The sequence below is a fragment of the Panicum virgatum genome, chromosome 5N (genome assembly GCF_016808335.1).
Source record: "Panicum virgatum strain AP13 chromosome 5N, P.virgatum_v5, whole genome shotgun sequence".
NCBI lineage: Eukaryota > Viridiplantae > Streptophyta > Magnoliopsida > Poales > Poaceae > Panicum > Panicum virgatum.
In genome coordinates, this window is record NC_053149.1 from 49,377,755 (window position 1) to 49,398,324 (window position 20,570).

Consider the following 20,570-nt stretch of genomic DNA (forward strand, 5'->3'; position numbering starts at 1 on the left):
GGTATTGCAAGCTTGTAGTCTCCTTGGCCTAGAGTGTGATGGTACACTTTCTTCGATGCGTTGTCTTTGGCCTTCTGCACCTTTTGAAGCCCAAGCTCTGAAGACTTGTATTCCACAAATGCATCCCAGTGACCCCTGAGCTTTTCGAGCTCGCCGGTAAATACAGGTGTGGTCCCGGTCTTGATATATTTCTTCGTCAAAATTTTCTTGAATGGTTGCAGCTGTTCGGCCATCTTACTCAAGGTCCAGCGCTTGCATATCTCTTCGGATTTAGCTGGAACCGTGAAGTTTTTCTTAAGCTCCCGCCAGCACCATTCTTTTTCTCTTTCGGGTACCGCATCTCGTTCCTCGATTGGATTGGAAGCTTTCCAGATCCTGAAGCTGATCGGGATGTGGTCCCTGACAATACATCCGGATTGTCTTATGAATTTTTTGGCGGTAGCTTCTGGAGCGATCGGTTCGCCATCTGGAACAACTTCCGTTATAATGAACCGCCCTTCTAGTTTTTTTTGTTGGGCCTCGCTTCGTCTTTTTCTACTGCGACGATGATTCAGACGGCTATAAAAAAATATTCATAGTATTCATATAGATTCAGATGAAAATATGATTGTCACTACAAATAAATATAATTGTGATATGTACATTAGCACTTTGTTCAGCAGCAGCGTCATCCTGAATAGATGGTGGCTCAATTCCATCACCGGACATATTCAAATATATGTCGGTATTGCTGCCATCATCAGCTTGTTCAGGGACATCTCCTTGACCTTCGACAATCATATTCAACAGGAACTGTTTGTCTTCCGCGTCTGTGTGTCGCGGGTCCATCGTAACTAAAATATGAATACAAATAAAACCCATAAAAAATTCTCTAAGTAATTCACATCAATATTGACTAAGTAATTATCCAAGTATGTCACTAAGTAATTCAATGAAATATTCACTTATTAATTCACACAGTATTTCACTAAGTAATTCACTAAGTCATTCTCCAAGTAATTTACTAAGTCATTCTCCAAGTAATTCACTAAGTCATTCTCTAAGTATTTCACAAAGTCAAAATGCAATTTTCTACAATATTTTGTAGTCGCTAAGTAATATGCATGAAATATTCAAGAAATATTATAAACTTTTGACATATTTGCGCAGTATGAAATTGTATTTAAAGGTGATAGGAATGTTCATGTTATACTTGCCTTCCAATAACTGCTCCTATTGCTCGAAGTGCCCGGCGGAAGGTGGCTCCTGGTACTCCTCCGAAGGATCAACGTCTACTCACGATCGTAACGCCAAAACAAGGTCCAGCACATACACATACATGCAAACAAAGAAAAATACTAAGAAACAGTACAACAATACATAAAAATAGCAAACAAAACTGAGCTAGAACTATTCTATGCGTTACAACGATCGCGTGGACATAAAGAACACCTAAACGGAGCTAGAACGCGAAATCTAGGGCTAAAACAAGGTCCAGGGGTTTCTGCGCAAAAACCAGGGACTAAAACACAATTAAAGGTTAGATCTAGGGTCTAACATGCAAAAAGACAGGGACTAGATGGTGGGTTCGAAAACTAGAAAGCTCAGGGGCCTAAACGCTAAAAACAGGGCTGATCCGGAATTATTTTTGAACTGCAGTGGATCGCGGGTTAATTTTCGAAAAGTCCAGGGGCTCTTTAACAAAAAGGGCAGGCTGAAGCGGTATCTAAGGATGAGGGCCGTCAGATCTGGATCTGGCGGTTCGGGTTTGATCCGATCTCGATCTAATCTGGAGCGTTGGTTGCGGATCGGGCGGCCGGGACCTAACTGGCGTGGGACTCGGCGGCGCTGCGTCGCCGAAACTCAAGTTCCGCGGCGGCGCTCGGCTCAGGCTCGCCGGAGCTCAACTTTCTCGGTGCTCCGGGGGTCGATTCAACCTGTGCTCACCGAGGTGGTGCTCACCGGGGGCTCGGGTCGGCCGGAAATGCAGCGTAGCGGCGTGCAGCAGGGTCGATGGCGATGGCGAGCGGCGGCGAACGGGCGAAGCTCGTGGAGGAGGCACTGCAGGGGTCCTCCGAGCTCTTGGATCCCGTGATTCAACTCGTGAGGGACCTGCGAAGGTGCAGCGGGTAGGGGTCAGGGCGGCATGGAGTCCACCGGCGGCGAGGAATCGTGGCGGCGGATGGAAATACCTGTGGTGGCGTTCAGCACAAATTCTGGCCACTGCAGGAGCTGTGGTCGAGGTTGGGCGGCTCCGCGAGATTCCTGGGCTCACGGCGGAGGAGAAGCAGCGGATCGGAGATGGCGGACGCGGCGGCGGAGAAGCAGCGGATCGGAGATGGTGGAGAAGTGTTGGGAGAAGAGGAACAAGGCGCACACATATATAGGATGGGGGCCTTTTGTCCCGGGTGAAGCCACGACCCGGGACAAAAGGTGTTTTTGGGCGGGCCGGGAAAATTCCCAGCCCGCGGCCCGCCTTTAGTCCCGGGTGGATCTACCACCCGGGACAAAAGGGGCCCGTTTTTCCTCGTTCCCGTCAAATCTTATGTTTGTTTTTGTTTCTTTTTACTTCTCTTTTAAAATAGACTTTCATTTGTTAATCCAGTTAATAAATTTTGATTCCAAAAATTATGGAACAAAATTTTTTATCTCTATATAAACTTGATACACGCAACAAAAATAATTAATTTTCATTCAAGGGATTGGGTCAACGAAATATCTAACTTTTTTGAAATCATATTTGTTATTTTGACCATGCAAAAATATATTAGGGGAACAAATTTTTTTCAAACTGTTGCTTTTCGACAGAAAGTGGATTCTATCACGATATTAACGTTTAAAAAGTGAATTTTACATAAAATTAAGCAATTTCATGATATTAATGAGTAGTGTGTGAGTTTGAGAAATAGTGTGTTAGTGAGAGAGTATAGTGTGTTAATGTGAATGTAATTTCATGAAATAAATAAAATTAGTTGAGTAATCCATTATTGAATGAAAATTATAATTGAGTCTGGTAATTAAGTGAAAAATATAAAAAATGATATATATATATATAACACATAAAGTATAATTGTACAGTACATATATAATAAAAGTATTCGAATTGCGATTATATTTTTATACAATAATATAAAATGATTCAAGTACATGAAGGATTAGCGGTAACAGACTTTCTGTTTACAAATGTCCCTTGATTATGATCACGGCGTAAGTATGGAGCATCATCATTGGCTAGCAGGATGCATGGATCAGCATTTACTTCAAAAGGTGGAATGACAACAAAATTGTTATATTCTTCTGACAAGTCTGTCTTGTCCTCCACTCCAACGATGTTTCTCTTTCCTGATAGAACTATGTGTCGCTTAGACTCATCATTTTACTAGTTTATTCCCTTTTTTGGCTTGCAAATAACAATGAAATCATATAAAAAAGATGAAATATATCATTAATTGAAAGAAATCTCTAATTAATTGAAAGAAATCCCTATAACTTCTAATTACTTTGACACCCTTTAGTTCCAGGAGTACACTCTTTTCAATAAAGAAATCCCCGAAAGGTAGTGCCATCACCGTTGGATGGAGATTAACGACGTATACTTGTTTCGAAATAAAGATTTTTTAGCTTCTAGATGATTTCAATGTGAGCCTGAATAAATACATCACTAGAGTGTCAAAATAATCCATTCATAATACAAAAAATTCTAATATACTCATTTCATTAATTCATTCATGAATATAAAAATAAACTACCCACAATATGGTCATATATACAAGTACATCACATGAAGTGTCTACACTCATTCAAAAAATTTCTACTATCCACATACTCATCTAAATCTAAAAGAAAATCACACCTACATATGCAATCTAAATGTCCAAGAAATGAGCTAACTACACATTTTCTCTATTTCTAAAGCATGAAATGAGCTATACAAACCAAGGAAGAAGAGAAAAAAAGCCCAAACCTTTAGCGCCAATGGATGGACGGGCAATCAAAGATCTTCACAAATGTGGTGAAGAAATGATCAAGAACTCTTCTCTCCCGAGCCAAGAACAGCAAGAACAAGTGAGCTAAATGGCTCGGGCGGGGGGGGGGGGGGGGGGAGGGAAGGGGATAAGAGGGCTAAGGAGTTTTGTCCCAGTTGGAGACACCAACCGGGACAAAAGGGGGGCCTTTTATCCCGGTTGGTGGCTCCAACCGGGACAAAAGGCTGCGCGGGCCTTTTGTCCTGGTTGGAGCCACCAACCGGGATAAAAGACCATCCTTTTGTCCCGGTTGGTGCCTCCAACCAGGACAAAAGGCCCATGTCCCCCCGCTGGCCCGGTTAACCGTTAGACCCGGGACAAAAGCCACCCATTGTGCCGAGCCCAAAGACTATCGGGACAAATAGCCTAGAACAAATGTCTTTTCTGTAGTAGTGTATGCGATGGCGAGCGGTGACCTAAAGCTTACTAATACTGGAGCGCGACGGGCACATGAATATTTCTGCCTGCGACGGCGGCTCCTACGACGATGATCAATGTCTAATCGGTCTCCTACCCCCGATCGCCGACGCAACGATCTTCTCGACTTCTCGAGGCAACCGAGGTTACATGCATGTGCGGCGTGGTAGATATAGGCCGGGCGCATCTTTCATGCTGATCGATACACACGTAGCTTAGCCAACCAACAACCAATGCACGGCATGCAACACAATATACCCAAATAGCGACTGGCCAGTGAGCTAGCGTCTCGCTGGTAGATACATCGCCGCGATCCGGCCGTTTCGTCCCAAAACATGCAAATTAATGGACACTATCCTCTTAACTAATTCGGTCGTCGTCGGCAACACAGACATACATCGATCTACGTATAGCAGACACCACGCGCCACTGCATCTACTACAGTCTAGTACATGTCACTGTCCTTTCTTGAAAGGCCACATATCATGCGCGCAGTGCATATATAGAATGGCACGTACGACATTCGATTGGGACACCGACCTCCGGCGCGCGCCGGCCGGTGCCAAGTCACGCATCGTCAGACACAACGTGGAGTGTCGTCTTGTCGTCTCCCCTTGCTAATTAACACCGTAAGTACCAAGTGTTAGGAATTAATATAACAAAAACTTAGCACTGAATTAAATAACAGGATCACTAATCCAAAGTAGATCATTCTAAGTACATTAATTAACTAATGCGGAATCAAATGTTCGGTCTATACCAGCGGTAGTGGTGTCCATGGCGCTGGTGGGAGTAGATGCAGTGGTGACGACGTCGACGGTGTTGACGGCGTCGGGGATGTAGCGTAGACGCTCCTTGAGCGTCCTGGCGGTGTAGCGGCGACCTTCAGGACGCCACCGGCACTGCCCCGGAGGTGGTGCTCGTGATTCTGAGCCTTCCAGTGCTCTGAATGATCGGTTGATGGTGGAAAATGATTAGATTACTAACCCTGGGGTTAACCCCCTCTTATTTATAGACACTGTAGGCCCAGGGCCGAGCCCAATGGGCTTAGGATTGCCTCCCGATCAAGGCAATCGCGGATTGGTTCTGTTGAACCGATCCCTTGACTCACGGGATGAGGTTTCCCTGTTTTTCTCATGGTTCTGTTGTTGACAGGGGTCAACCAAATCAAAACCAACATTCTCCCCCTTGACCGAAGGTCAACAACTTATTCTTAACTTAAACTTAATATTTATTCTGTCACTAACTTATACTTAACTTAAACTAAAATCCATCATCCGTAAATCAGCAAGTACCAGACCAATGCATCGTCAGCAGCACAACGGCATACTGGGACAACATTACCCATAGTCTTACTGAAAAACTTTGTCAGGATACTTATTCTTATTTGGGGAAATATTAATGGCCCTGAACCAGGACCTGATCAAAAGTATCAACCAAACCCATACCTAGGACATGTTTCAGAAAGAGGGTTGGTGATAAACCTTTTGTGAGCGGATCCGCAATGTTTGTTGTAGTACTTATATGCTCAATTTTAATTGTGCAGTCCCGGTTTGTATCTTTCACGACACGATATTTAAGGTTAATGTGCTTGGAAGCACCAGACAACTTATCATTTGCGCAAAAGAATACTGCAGATTGATTATCGCAGTGCATTGTGATAGGTCTGGAGATACTATCCACAACTCTTAATGCCAGAATAAAATTCTGAAGCCATACTGCATATCCTATTGCATCATAACAAGCCACAAATTCAGCTTGCATCGTAGATACAGCCATTACACCTTGCTTACCACTTCTCCATGAAATTGCTCCCCTTGCCAGAGTGAAGATATATCCAGAAGTGGATTTTCTATCATCTTCATCACCAGCAAGATCAGCATCAGTGTAACATACAACCTCAAGATTGTCTGTCCTCTTATATGTGAGCATGTAATCTTTAGTGCCTTGGCAATATCTTAACGCCTTCTTGACACCTACCCAGTGAGCCCATTTTGGATTTGACTGATATCTACTAAAAACTCCAGTTGCAAATGCCAAGTCTGGACACGTACAGACTTGTGCATACATCAGACTTCCAAGGAACATTGTTCATTCTTTCTCTTTCTAAGTTATTCTTAGGGCATTGCGCTTGACTAAACTTATCGCCCTTTTGAATAGGAACATGTGAAGTATTGCACTTATCCATCTTATATCTCTTAAGCATTTTCTCAATATAAGCTTTCTGAGATAATCCTAGTACTCCTTGGGCTCTATCTCGGTGTATCTTAATGCCAAGGACATATGAGGCATCACCAAGATCCTTCATATCAAAGTTGGATGAGAGGAAATTCTTAGTCTCATGCAACATGTTCTTATCGTTGCACGCCAACAGTATGTCATCCACATACAGTACTAGAATTATTAATTTTCCACCCTTAACTTTGACGTAGATACAACTATCCACATCATTCTCCTTAAATCCGAATTTCTTAATGACCTCATCGAATTTAAGGTTCCACTGCCTGGACACTTGCTTAAGTCCATAAATAGATTTCTTTAATTTGCATCCCATATGTTCTTTACCCTTTATAGCAAAACCTTCTGGCTGTGCCATAAAGATTGTTTCATTTAAGTCTCCATTTAGGAATGCAGTCTTAACATCCATCTGATGTAGCTCCATATCAAAATGGGCTACTAATGCCATGACAATTCTAAAAGAATATTTGGTAGACACGGGAGAAAAGGTCTCATTATAATCAATTCCTTCCTTCTGTGTGAACCCTTTTGCTACGAGCCTAGCTTTGAATCGTTCGACCTTCCCTTTGGAATCATGTTTGGTTTTGTAGACCCACTTATAGCCTACTAGTTTGACTCCATCGGGAATTTCTACTAAATCCCATACTTTATTAGTACTCAAAGACCTTAATTCATCTTCCATGGCTTCAATCCATTTAGTGGAATTCTCACTTGACACTGCCTGTCTGAATGTAGCAGGGTCACTCACATTCCCGATATCATATATATCCTCACTTAAGTATGTCTCATAATAATCAGAAATAGCTGATTTCTTTGCCCGTTGCGACCTTCTTACTGGTTCAATCGCAACAGGTTGAGGAATTTGTTGAGGATTTTGATCTTGTGGTGCAGGTTGCGCCTGATTTTCAACCATTTGCTCCATGTTCTCCTGCTGAGCAGCAGTAGAAGGCATGGTGCCACTTACCTGAACAGGAGGAATTACTGGTGGTACGAACTGATATACCTCTGTAGGCTCTTGTACTACTGGATCAGGAAGCTCAACCCGTAGTTCTTCGAGACTCATTTCCCTCCTTGGAAAACTCCCACTAACTCCTGAGTCCTCTAGGAACACAGTCTGCCTAGTTTCTACGAACTTAGTGTGACGACCAAGACTGTAGAATATGTACCCCTTAGACTTTTCTGGGTATCCAATGAAGTGGCAGCTTATCATCTTAAAAACTAATTTCTTTTGCTGTGGATCAAATAATTTAGCCTCAGCAAGATAGCCCCACACTTTTAAATAATTAAGTGACGGTTTCCTCCCATTCCACAGCTCAAAAGGTGTTTTGGGAACTGACTTAGATGGAACCCGATTAAGTATGTGAGCAGCTGTTTTTAATGCTTCTATCCACAGCTCCACAGGCAAACTAGAATAACTGAGCATGCTCCGTACCATGTCAAGCAGTGTACGGTTGCGTCGCTCAGTGACTCCATTTTGCTGTGGTTCGCCTGGCATAGAGTATTGCGCTCTAATGCCATTTTCTTTTAAGTACTTAGCAAATGGTCCTTTAATCTGACCATATTGAGTGTGTTTCCCATAATATTCACCTCCCCAGTCTGATCTTACAATTTTAATGAAAGTATTGTGCTGCTTCTCAACTTCCACCTTATAACTCTTAAATATTTCTAAAGCGTCTGAACGCTTTTGAATGGGGTAAATGTGTCCATAACGGGAATAATCATCAGTAAATATTATAAAAGAATCATAACCATCTACCGATGTTATTGAGAGAGGGCCACAGATATCTATGTGAATTATTTCTAACACGCCCGTACTCCTAGTCGCTCCTTTCTTAATAGTTTTAGCATATTTTCCCTTAATGTAGTCGATGCACTGCTCTGAATCTGAAAAGTCTAACTCCTGAAGTATCTCATCTTTAATGAGACGCTCCATTCTCCCCCTCGAAATGTGGCCAAGGCGACAGTGCCACAATTTCGAAGAAGTCTCATTATCACGCTTACGCTTATACATCGCATCACAGACATTCATTACAGAATAATTATCATCAAGAGAGAGCAAATAAAGATCGCCTTGCAAATAACCAAGACCAACACTAATATTATGAAATTTAATGTTGCAAACAGAGTTGCCAAACTCGCACACATGTCCAGATTTATCTAAACGCGAAATGGAAATAATGTTTCTCTTTAAACTAGGAACATAAAGGACATCATCTAAATTAAGCTGGAAGCCGCCTGACAACTCTAAGGTGAAGCTTCCAACGCCTTCGACTTCAACCATGTTCCCATCAGCCACTCTTAGGCTTCGCTCCCCCCTTCTTATAGTTCGGATCGTACTGAATACCTGTAATGAATTAGAAATGTGCACAGTGGCACCTGAGTCAACTAACCAAATATTAGGGGATAAATATGCTAAGAATAACTCATCAATGAAAGAAACAACATCAATCTTAATATTACCTTACTGTTTCAGCCATTCCTTAAAGCCTGAGCAGCCCTTCTGAAGATGCTTGGGTGAAGCATAGAATGAACATAACATCTTTCCACCTTGGGACTGCTTGCCTTTGAACTTGTTGTTGTTCCTTGGACCAAAGTTCTGGTTCCCTTTTTTCTTAAACTTCTCTGGCCTTGCTTGCTGCTACCTGACTCATGCTGATTCTTAGGAGTGCCTGAAATGCTGAGGTTGCCGACCAAGTTGACAACATCCTTCATCTTCTCAGTCTTAAGCCTTTCTTCTTCTTCAACATAGTAGTTGATCAACTCACTGATAGACCAGATAGTCTTGTTGGTGTTGTAATTGATCTTAAACGCAGCATACTGTGAAGGCAATGATGTCATGATGAAGTGCGCAAGAAAACCTTCAGAGATCTCCATCTGCATCTCCTTAAACTTGTTGGCCATATCACACATGTTGAGAATGTGCTGCCTGATACCAGTCTTCCCATCATACTGAGAGGCCACTAACTTCATGATGAGAGTGTTTGCATAAGTCTTGGATAAGCTCTTGAAGTTCTCCTCAATCTTTGTCAGAAAGGCCTTAGCACTCAGATCTTCTCCCTGCGCATCCTTGGTGGGGATGGCGCCCTTAATGCCAGCACTGATGGTCTGAGACATGACCACAAGTGCCATGCAGTCTGATCTTGGCCACTTTTCCAGAGCAGCTGAAGTCTGTCCTGCAGCAACAGCAGGCTTATCCTCCCTTAATGCCAGATCTAGATCATTCCAAGCCAAGCACGTCATGACCTTGCCCTTCTAGTTAGGAAAATTCGCTCCATTGAGCGGCTCGATGTTGTTCAGATAGGAGACCACAACATTGACATTTGTCACTGAAAATCAAGGGAAAAACTTATCTTAGTAATCATATACAATGAAATGCAAATAAAAAGCATGATAATGATCCTACGGTGGTCTGATTAACATCATGCAATTAAAATTTCAATTTGCATCACCAGTGGGGAAAACAAACGAAATTTTGTCTTAATACTCATGATTAAACAACGGTGATCAGAAATAATCACAAGTTTACTCTAAATAAACTTCTCGGTGGTTCCATTTATTTAGAGGCATCTCAAAGTATAGTGGTGGAATAAACTTATAAACATGAAACACTAACTACTTAAATTTACTCATGCAATAGCTTAACTGAAATTAATGCAGAAATTAATCTGAGCATAATACTGAAAATTTACTCATGTTAGTTATTACAATTAATCTTAGTGCCGATGTTTTAATATGATTGTGATTTGAGACCTGCTGGTAGTAGAATCAGTTTCCTTTATTTTGCTTCAACTGAAAAACTATTGCATTCCTTGCTGTATATTATGAGGTTTCAATCATAGATTGGACTTAATTAACCATGTAGCTAAAAATCATGAATTAGTTTGCTATTCCTAGTAGATCAGGGGAGCTGACTGTCCCTTTGCACAAGATGTAGTCTAGATGGTAGCAAGAGCCGCTCTCTATTTTTATAACCACATGGTAAGTATAGTTTATGCCTTTTCAAAACAGATGTCTTCTCTTCAGTTAGAGGCCTCTGGTACAAGTGAGAGAACTGATAATAGTTCGTCACAAACACCAAATAGAAAGGAGCCAATCCGGGAGTATTATGAGCCGGAATTGGTTAGGATAGATGGTGCACTAAAAGCAATTTGCAAGTACTGTGGAACAAAGTTGATTGCAAATAGGAAATTAGGTACAAACAGCCTTAGAACTCACATTGCAGAGTACTGCCCCAAAGTCCCTAGTGATGATAGGAACATATTTGTTGCTACAATGAAGAAAAAGCCAGATGGTCCATTCACCTTTAATAAGCAGAGAAGTCGCGACCTGATGATTGCATGGATTGTTAGAGCTGATGTAGCATTCAATAAGTTTGATGATGAAGGTTTTGAGCCTTGGATGGAGTCACTGCAACCCACTTTTAGCGGCATAGGGAGACAAACGATTCGTAATGATTGTGTTGCTAAGTTTGAGAGAGCAAAGATAGAATTACGAAGTGAACTTCAGATTCTTAGCTCTCGCATATGCTTCACTTTGGATCTTTGGACATCAAACCAAAAGTTGGGATATCTTTGTGTTACAGCCCACTATATTGGCCCTGATTTTGTTTTGAAGAAAAAGATAATTACATTTAAGGATGTGAAGTATCCACATACAGGTGTTGCTATTGAGGAAGCCATTACAACTATTCTGACAGACTATGGAATCAAAGAGAAGATGTTTACAATAACACTTGACAATGCAGCAAACAACAAGACAACTTGCGATCTTCTGCAAGAAAGTGGAAAGCAAGACATGTTATTTGGTGGTGAGCATCTTCTTGTTAGATGTTGTGCTCATATACTCAACATTCTTGTGCAAGACGGTATGAATGTTGCTAGTGCTGTGATAGAATTGATAAGAGACCTGATTAGGCACATTAACTCATCACCAGCCCGTATCCGAGATTTCAATGAGATAGCTCAAAGAGACGGTCTTGCTGCAAAGGCTGGTTTAGTCCTTGATGTTCCAAATCGTTGGAACTCAACATATGCCATGATTATGGAGGCAGCAAAGTACAAGACTGTCTTGAAGCGATATGCCACAACAAACCAGCAACCATTTCCAACCGAATCTGAGTTTAGCAAAGTTGAATTCATTGGTGAATTCCTTGGAGTTTATGAAGAAACTACTAGGGCGTTCTCAGCTGATAGATATCCAACATCCCACATGTTCCTGCATAATGTGCTTTGCATCCATCAAACTCTGAGAAGTCCAGAATGGCACAAGGATCAGGTTATCACTAATTTGGCAAATGCAATGGATAAGAAATTTGATAAGTATTGGAATGGAAATTACAATATGCTCCTTCCTATTTGCAGCATACTTGATCCATGAAAGAAACTTGACCTCCTTGACTTCTTCTATGAGAAGGTGTGCATCAACTTGATTGACATTGAAATTAGCACAAATATGGTTAAAGAGTGGCTTCACAAGTATTTTAAGAAGTATGAAGAGGTTATAAGAAGAAATGAAACAAATGTGGTGTCACAAACTACATAGTCCACAAGCATGGTGAACCGTTCTCCAGTGCTAGTGCTTGGAAAAAGAAGACTGGAACAAGAATTTGCTGAATATAGGAATCGGAGGAGAGGAACTAGGATTGAAAAAATCAGAACTTGATGCATATCTAGAAGAGCCACCAGTGAGACCAGATGAAAGATTTGAAATTCTGACTTGGTGGAAAACAAACTCCAACAAGTATCCTGTGCTGTCAGCAATGGTACGTGATTTTTTTAGCAATTCTACTCAACACTATTTCGTCTGAATCTGCATTCAGCTTGAGTGGCCGGATTCTTAGTGACAATCGAAGCTCAATGAAACCAGAAACTCTTCAAGCTTTGGTCTGTTGCAAAGATTGGTTGTACACATATTCCACCAATGAAGTGAGTTAGGGAATTCTGAGAAGCTTATCCTTTGCACGGTCAGACTTCTTATCCCTGCTTTTAGTTCTTTTCAGTTAACCCAAATGAAGCAGAAAATGTTTTATGCTGTTTGATAAGCTCCATTGGACCTGAGCTATGCTGACAATATGTTTCCTCTTCCCAGACCATTGGTTCCTTTCAGAAGAAGTACAACATTGGGTCATTTGAGCTGCTGAGCAAAACTGCACCAATTCAAAACTGTAAGTTATTGCTTCTATCACACTTTTCAGTTCTTGAAAGCACACTTCCTTTATAGCGCGCTTCTGCATAGAGGGCCAATGTAACATATAATCAAAGACGGGTTAATGGAGTATAGCTACTTTGCTGTTTATTCTGTGACTTGCATCCTGCACACCATAAAAAGGTGTATTGGAGGTTGAAAAGCTGTTCAATGGAATAGAGGATGGGAGTATTAGAGAGAATGCTGGAAAAGACCATATTGGTCATGTTCATGTTTGTCCAGCTTTGACGAATCTGCATGGGTTTTGATTTTCTTTTCCACATTTTATACTGTTTATCTAGTACACCGAGAAAAGGTAACAGTGGTAGTTATGAAAAAAAAAGTAATCCTGCTACTTCCCTGTTTCCACTGAACTAGTGCAAATAGTTTGGCTACAAATATGTATATGTACTAGTGCATGCAATTATTACTTTACAAGAACTATTCCCTCCGTTCTTGAATATATGACGTTTAGGACAGCCAATTTAGTTGATTTTTGAACAAATTACCATGTCCTAAACATCATATATTTAAGAACGGAGGTAGTGCTTGCCATGGAGTAATCATAAGTCAACCACATTTGCTTGCTGATAGCTATGAGACTAATTGAAATGACCGGGCAATTAGTTGTAGAACTGGAAGCATGTTAGTCCAAAAAGAATAGCATACAGCTCTGCAAACATTAGATGGTGCAGTTTGGTACCTGCGATCCCTTCTAAAATCATTATCTAGTTCTTCCAGTAGCTTGGAAAGTGTTGTTCTGTTGTTCACTAGTATTGCTTTCTGATCTAACAGCTCACAATATTATGATTTTGCAGTTCTTCATAATGCTTTCATGCTCCCTGGCGGTCTTCTGCAACATGAGCCAGTACCTCTGCATCGGGCTCCCTTGGTTTTTAAGTAGGCGTTCAACTAGTTGCTGCTTGCAAAAAATCCCACTACTAGTTGCTGCTTGTATGTGCCGAATGAGCCACTGATGCATGCATTTTCTTCTTTTTGTAACACTACTGCAAACTGTGCCGAAGGAGTGAGAATGTTTAATTAGCAACTGATGGCTTCATGTTTTAGTAGAATGTTGCTCTAGTGCTTCCTATCGTGCGCAGCAATAACCCATGCATAACCCACCATCGGTGGGGTGGGTTGGGGCGGGTTGGTTAATTAAATATTTGGGTTGGGGCGGGTTGACAAAAAATAATTGAGCTGCTGCGGGTAGGGGTGGGGAAGGGGCGGGTATGTTCCCATTAGCGGGCCTAGGCCACATGCAGGGCGTCCGAGATGCGACAGCGGTGGGCCGGCCGGCGTCGCTGCATGCGGCCTTCGCCATCCGCCCGCGGGCCGCGCGCATCAGATCAGAGCCGCATGTTGGCGGTGGACTCCGGCCGGCCCCGGGGTCCGGGGCTCCGGCGGGCGGCGGGCCAGGGGCAGCGTCACATGCCCCTACCCGATGTCTCGATCGATCGGTGTGCCCTCCTTCAGTGAGTGAGTGACTCGATCAGCTATCCATGCACGACGCCTCCACCGCGACGGACGCGCCGCACCGTCATGTCAGCCCAAGCTAGGACGCCCAACAACCCAAGCACATCGGGGCACACGTCAGGCCAGGCAGGGGATGGCCCAGCACCGGACGGGATAAGGCGACGTACCGCGCGAGGTGGCGCCGGGCGGACACACGCGGAGAGGCCAACGGCGGTTGGACGGTGCCTGCGCGCGGCGTGGCCGGTGTCCCCGTTACCAAGGGCAGCAGCTGGCAGCGCGCGCCAGCGGATCCAGCGGCGTTGGCGCGCCGGTCGGGGGCGGACATGGCAGCGCTAAAACCGCCGGCCCGAGGCGGCACGCTTTGTTCGGCTGGGTTGGGTTGGGCTGGGCGGGCCGTTTCCAGGAGGGGGTCCCGCGTCGGGTGGCCGGCCGGGCCCGCGTTATCCTGCTGCTCCGATCCTTCCCCTCGCCGGTTCCGTGCTCGATCTGCATGCTCTGCCGCCGTTGCATTGCATGGATGGCATGGGTGCCCGGCGAACACGACCTGCTCGGGCGACCGCGGGAAGCTTCAGCACGGACCTGGCGAAATGGACGCGCGTGTTTGTTTTTACGCACGCAGCAGCATCCGCGGCACCGACTTTCGGAGAAGATCCATGCATCGCCGGCCTAGCGCGCCGGAAACTTGTAGCGATCGACAGGTTGCGTTTTTTTGAGATCAAGTGGACAGGTTGCGTCGAGTTAGCAGTTCCCCGTTTCAAACGGGCCAGCTGTGGGACCGAAGCCGGCGACCAGGGAGGGATGAATGGGAGCCGATCAAAATTTCTTTCGAAATTCAAACCGTCGGCCTATGTCCTGAAAATCATCCAAGCCCTCAAGCGTTCTGGCCAAAGTTTGGAATAGCTATGGAAAAGCTAAACCAACACAAAAGGCCTCGAACGAGCGAGCGAAACCACGAAGCAAATCGGAAGCGAATTGGGAAAACTGCAGAACTGATCTGCCAGGACCGGTCTGACCGGTGCGCTGGACCAGTCTGACCGGTGCGCTGGACCGGTCTGACCGGTCGTGCCTACCGGTCTGACCGGTAGCACCCAGAAAACCCCCGAGAAATTGGATTCAAACGGTGAATCTCGAACAAACGACCACGAAAATCGGTGAAACTTGGGGGATTGCTTTGCCCTACCCCGTGAACATATCCCCAAAAGATCTCGTCCTAAAGATCATCGAATCTTGAGAATTATGGAGGAGATCAAAGGGGATGGAGTTTTCTCTAGAACTCAAGAGATCGAATTCGAACACGCCAGTGATTCCAAAGGGTTTAGGTCAGAGTTGGGAGCACGAGAATCACAGCAAAGAACTCGAGGCCTCCTCTCAATCAAGTGTGCCAAAAACGAAATCGAAAATCCATTGCACAAGGCACAAAACCAGGGGATTGAATCAAATCAAAAGCCCAGAGGGCACGAGGAGGATAGGGCCTCCTTTCCCAATCAAATCTCTTACAAGGTTTCAACAATCCATAGACAAAATCAACTCAAACGAAAGGAACAGAGGGAGGGAGACGCAGGGGCGGCGGCCTGGAGAAACAGAGAGTCCACGAACAGATTACAAAAGCCGCTCATGACCTAACACAAGTGAAGGGGTATTTATACCCGCGGGACCGGTCAGACCGGTTGGTTAGACCGGTCAGACCGGTGCCAGGGACCGGTCAGACCGGTTGGCCTGCAGCACCCCCTGTACAACGATCTCATCCGACGCCCGAGGTTCTTTCTTCGGAACGAAGTCTTCTCCACGATGCCGCCGTTTTGATGAAGATCCATTCCGCGGTTTTGGAGGGTCCGCGAAACCCGGGTTGGTGGCCGGTTTTGAGAAAACCGCCAAAACCTCACGCGCGGGAAGATTCCCGCCTCCACGCCGTGGCCCTAGACGCCGTTCCCGCCTCGGCCTTCTGACGGCCCTAGACGCCGCCCGACGCCCGTCACCTCCTCGCCCGTAGCGAGGCCCTAGACGCCGTCGACGCCCGTCGCCTCCGTCAGTTCCGAGACCGACGCCCGTGCCTCCACGACTTGGCGTCTTCGACCGCCGTTCGCCTCCTTGGTTTTGTGGCGCAAACCAAGAAACCCGCCTTCCGTCGCCGCTTGCACCCTCGATCCAGGAGTAGACGCCACAGCTGCCGCCCGGTCCGAGCTCCGGTCCTGGCTGCCCTTCACCGCCGTCCACCGCACGGTCCATCGGCCACAGCACCTCCATGGCAGCTCCCCGTCGACACTCGACGCCCGTGTACCTGCAATCCAAAGATCAAGCGCACGATCACACCGCATAGTTGACAATTCACTCATCACAAGCAGGATAGAGTACTCAACATTCCTCACCAGCTAGCTAATCTAGCTCACACCGTAAAACTAGCTAGATAATTCGATCTCGTTGCGCCCCTGGTCCTGTGTCACCAGTGCAGCAGTGCTAGCTCGATCGCTTGACCTGCACCCGGGCCGGGCCGGTGGGGAAACGGGGAAGAAGGCACGCAGAGGACGGTGGATCTACTGTGTGAAAGGCAGATACGGTAGGTACGATCGAGAGCCATGATGCGTGGGGGTGATAGGCCGGGCCGGCCACTCGCCATCTCTCTCCGCACGGCACCGGCGCGCGGCGCGGGGCGCCACCACTGTTTTCGAGTGCCGTCGGCCGGGTGCGTCGTTGCTGCAGTGCGGGGGACCAATGAAGGGGAAACCTAAGACATTGCCATTGGTTTGCTTTTCTCTGACGACGACGCGCGAGGATCCGACTGGGCCAGCAGGCACCGAACTTGCCCGTGCTCTGACAGCGCGTGCACCGACCATCCGCACCGACCCAATGGTGATCGATGGTGGTCCGCCCGGCCTCGCGATCGACGTGACAGTGGAAATCACTCCGATTAACGTGATGTGGAAAAGCATGGACACGATGTCGAATCTAGCTGAAGCATGCGACGGACTGCTTCTCCCAATCTGTCAGGATTATTCCCCATCGAGTGCGTGCGTCCACCGTCCGACAACCTTGCTGCACCCCGTCAGCTCGGCCTGCTCAGTGTTCAGGACAGACGCCGGCCGGATTTGACGAACACAACGAAGCACGCCGTGCCAGCATAGCGTACGTTCTTCCTGCTCCCCGACAAAAGGACGTCAGTAGCAAGCGGATCGGAGCGGCAGATGCCGCGGGCCTACTACGAGTACGAGGCTGGCCATTGCCGGTCCAATCGGACACCGACGTACGTAGGTGATCAGGTGATGATGTGATCTGTGACAGTTAATAAGCGTCCTCCTGAATAAAAAAAAGGAAATTGGTTTACTGACCCTCCAAGAAGTTGAGTTTAGATTCCCGGCCCTATCCGGTTTGTACTTTGGTATACGGCCTCAAAGCGAAATTGGTTTTGGTATATGGCCCTTCCGTTAGATGGGCATGTTAACGGTGTTAGAACCAACCTGAAATGACATTTTTACCCCTATGGGTAAATGGAGCACCACAGCACAGGATTGTGCCTCCTGTGGGTAAATTGAGAACCAAACTTGATTAATATTTTTCATATAAATATTTTCATATATATATATTCACATAACCGTATAGTGACCATTTCAATTGCATATAAATCCAAGATTGAAATATAAGTGCACACATACACAATGATTTGAAACCAAAAGGACGATGATAGTTTAGATTGGTTTGTCATACATTAAAAAGATCACATACCCAAGTCAAGCCATCATGCAGTACAAATAAGATCACAACATCCATGTCAAATAAGTTCACATCTAAGATTAAAGGCTAAGTCTTCGTTTGCTTCTTGTACTCATTGCAGGGCTGGAAGGTTGTGTTTTTTTTTGCTTCTAGTACCCATGGAGGGGCTGTCAAGTGGCACTAATGAAGTGCTAACATCCTTAGCACCTTGCCCTTTCTTTGCAACCTTCTTTGTAACCTTCTTTGCAACCTTCTTTGGGACCTTCTTTGCAACCTCCTCGATAGTAGTAGTTTCCGGCTGATTTGAGCCACTTCTTGACCTACAAAAAGTTTATTTTCAACAGCAAATTGTGTTAGTGTAATATGCAATAGAGAAATGGGAAACATTCAGTTTTTTTATAAAAAAATACCTCTTGGAGAGGCCACCGCTATTTTTCTTTTGTTTTCCTTTGGTCTTACTTGAAATCTCAAAGCTTTGGTTGTGATTGTAGACAAGAAATCGAAATGCACTACCTCTTAGCAAGTGATCATCATAGTAACCCAAAATTTCAGCACTACTATGAATTACCTTCTAGATACTTCAGGAGTACAATCATCACAATTTGTCTTTTTGGTAGAGGTTGTTTCCAAGTTCTGACTATAGGGGCAAAGTTAATATTCAACTTTTATTGCAAGTTGGAAGTAGCTATTACATAGAGTAGTAAATTGTAAACCTTGGTGGAAAAGACATGGATGCAACCGGTGCATCATCCTCCAAAGGAACAATAGAACTGTGAGCAGATTTGGCCTTCTTCTTTGGTGGTCCCCTGAAAGAGCAATACAGGTCATGGTCAATATATTTTTTAGAAAGAAAAAAAATGAAAATGAAAATAAGAATAGACACATTATTACCTGATTGCTTGCATAGCTGCAATGTCTTCTGGATTGCCCTTCTTGCATGTATGCCAATGATGTCCAAAGTCAAGGCAAATAGGGCACTTTTTCCTTTTTTTCTTCTCACCACTGCCTTTATACCTTTCTGTTTTAGACCTACCCGCTACTGTCTTCAATAAAGGGGGATGCATGAAAAACTCATGGGTGGATTTAGGCCATTGTGATTTGTCAGGCATAGCAGGAATAGGCTGACTATATGCAAGTCCGAATTTTTCAACTGAGTAATACAAGTCAACATAGTTCTGAAGTGGCGAATCACTAAGTGATGTGATGAATGCTAGTGCATGCTTGCAGGGTATCCCAGAAACCTGCCATTTCCTACAGGAGCAAGTCATGTCCTGTAAGGTTGACAACAAATCGAAATGCACTACCTCCCATTGCGGTCACTTCAGCAACATCTTCTGAACATTCTTCCACTTCAAAGTTTAATTCTCTACTCTTCTCATTCAATTCCTTTATTATGTGAGGTAGAATAATACCATCAAATTTCTTTGATATTTTCCTTCTTTGGTTCCATTTGCGCATAATCATCTGCCTAATCTTATCCATCAAATCATCCAAGTTCATGGACTTATGAGGCTTGATCCAACTATTCAAGCATTCTGCAAGGTTATTGGTCACATAGTCCACCTTGCAAATAGTAGAGAATTGGCTTCTTGTCCATAGTTTGGTGTGGCACTTTCTTATATAGTTTGTGGCAGCAGGTTTTTCTGTCTCCATGGCAATCCATTTTTTCTCAAACAAATATTGGTTGCATGAGTAAGCAGCTGCCCATAAGTGGTCATCAAAAACCTTCACACTATACCGCTTCTTAAAGTTGCTCACTAAATGGTGCATACATTCCCTATGTTCAGCCCCTGGAAATACTTCACCCACCCCTGCCATCACAGCCTGTCTTGCATCAATGCATATGGCTAAGGCCCTAGGTGATCCAATAGCATCTCTAAGGTGACTGAGAAACCAAATCCAATTGTCATTGGTTTCTGAATCAAAAACTCCAAAGTATACAGGTGTAAGCATCTAGGCCCTCAAGGTATGTTTCGGTGATTAATGACAATCATTATTGTGACTAATGAGTTTGTGCAGCTTAATAGATCATTATTGCTCATTTGGTCATATGACAAAAGAGGCCCCTCAATTTCGTTATCCAAAAAGGCGATCTCGGTATTCAACTTATATATATGTCAAGACTAAAGATCTTTCTAGTCCTAAGTGTCATAAGGTTGAGAAGGACACTTAGGTTAGTATAGGTTTTATAGTTTTGTAGTGATCGCACTATTAAGAGGGGTTAAGGCTAAGTAACTTGAGCATGGACATGGTCATTTGAAAATGGATGCACACTATGGTCACTCAGGTTTCTAGAAGTTCAAATAAGTGGTTCTCAACTTATATCTCAAGAATATTTGGATTTCATTCAAGACTCAAATCAGAAAAGTCAAAATCAGAAAAAGTCTTTAACACCGGTTTAACCGACGCTGTCAATTTTCTATACGTCGGTTAAACGAAGTCAGCAGAGTCTGGACAAGTCAATACACCGGTTAAACCGACGTGTTTGAATTTAACATCGGTGCATTAGTCCAGAGTTGGTTTTTCCAGGGTATTTCAAGTTCTATA

The 20,570-nt window shown here is 44.4% G+C and overlaps 2 protein-coding genes across 2 annotated transcripts; one reads left to right on the forward strand and one right to left on the reverse strand.

Annotated features, from left to right (window-relative positions):
- Positions 1-8,947: 8,947 nt before the first annotated feature.
- LOC120674889 lies at positions 8,948-9,899 on the reverse strand. The gene is made up of 2 exons (XM_039955990.1): positions 9,302-9,899; positions 8,948-9,003 (listed from the first exon to the last, which is right to left on the reverse strand). The coding sequence occupies exons 1-2, from the start codon at positions 9,897-9,899 to the stop codon at positions 8,948-8,950; spliced, it is 654 nt and encodes a 217-aa protein (XP_039811924.1).
- A 768-nt stretch (positions 9,900-10,667) lies between these two features.
- Positions 10,668-13,819, forward strand: LOC120674890 (zinc finger BED domain-containing protein RICESLEEPER 2-like). Its single transcript, XM_039955992.1, has 5 exons — positions 10,668-11,933; positions 12,039-12,155; positions 12,747-12,822; positions 12,987-13,075; positions 13,661-13,819. The coding sequence occupies exons 1-5, from the start codon at positions 10,668-10,670 to the stop codon at positions 13,817-13,819; spliced, it is 1,707 nt and encodes a 568-aa protein (XP_039811926.1).
- The last annotated feature ends 6,751 nt before the right edge of the window (positions 13,820-20,570 follow it).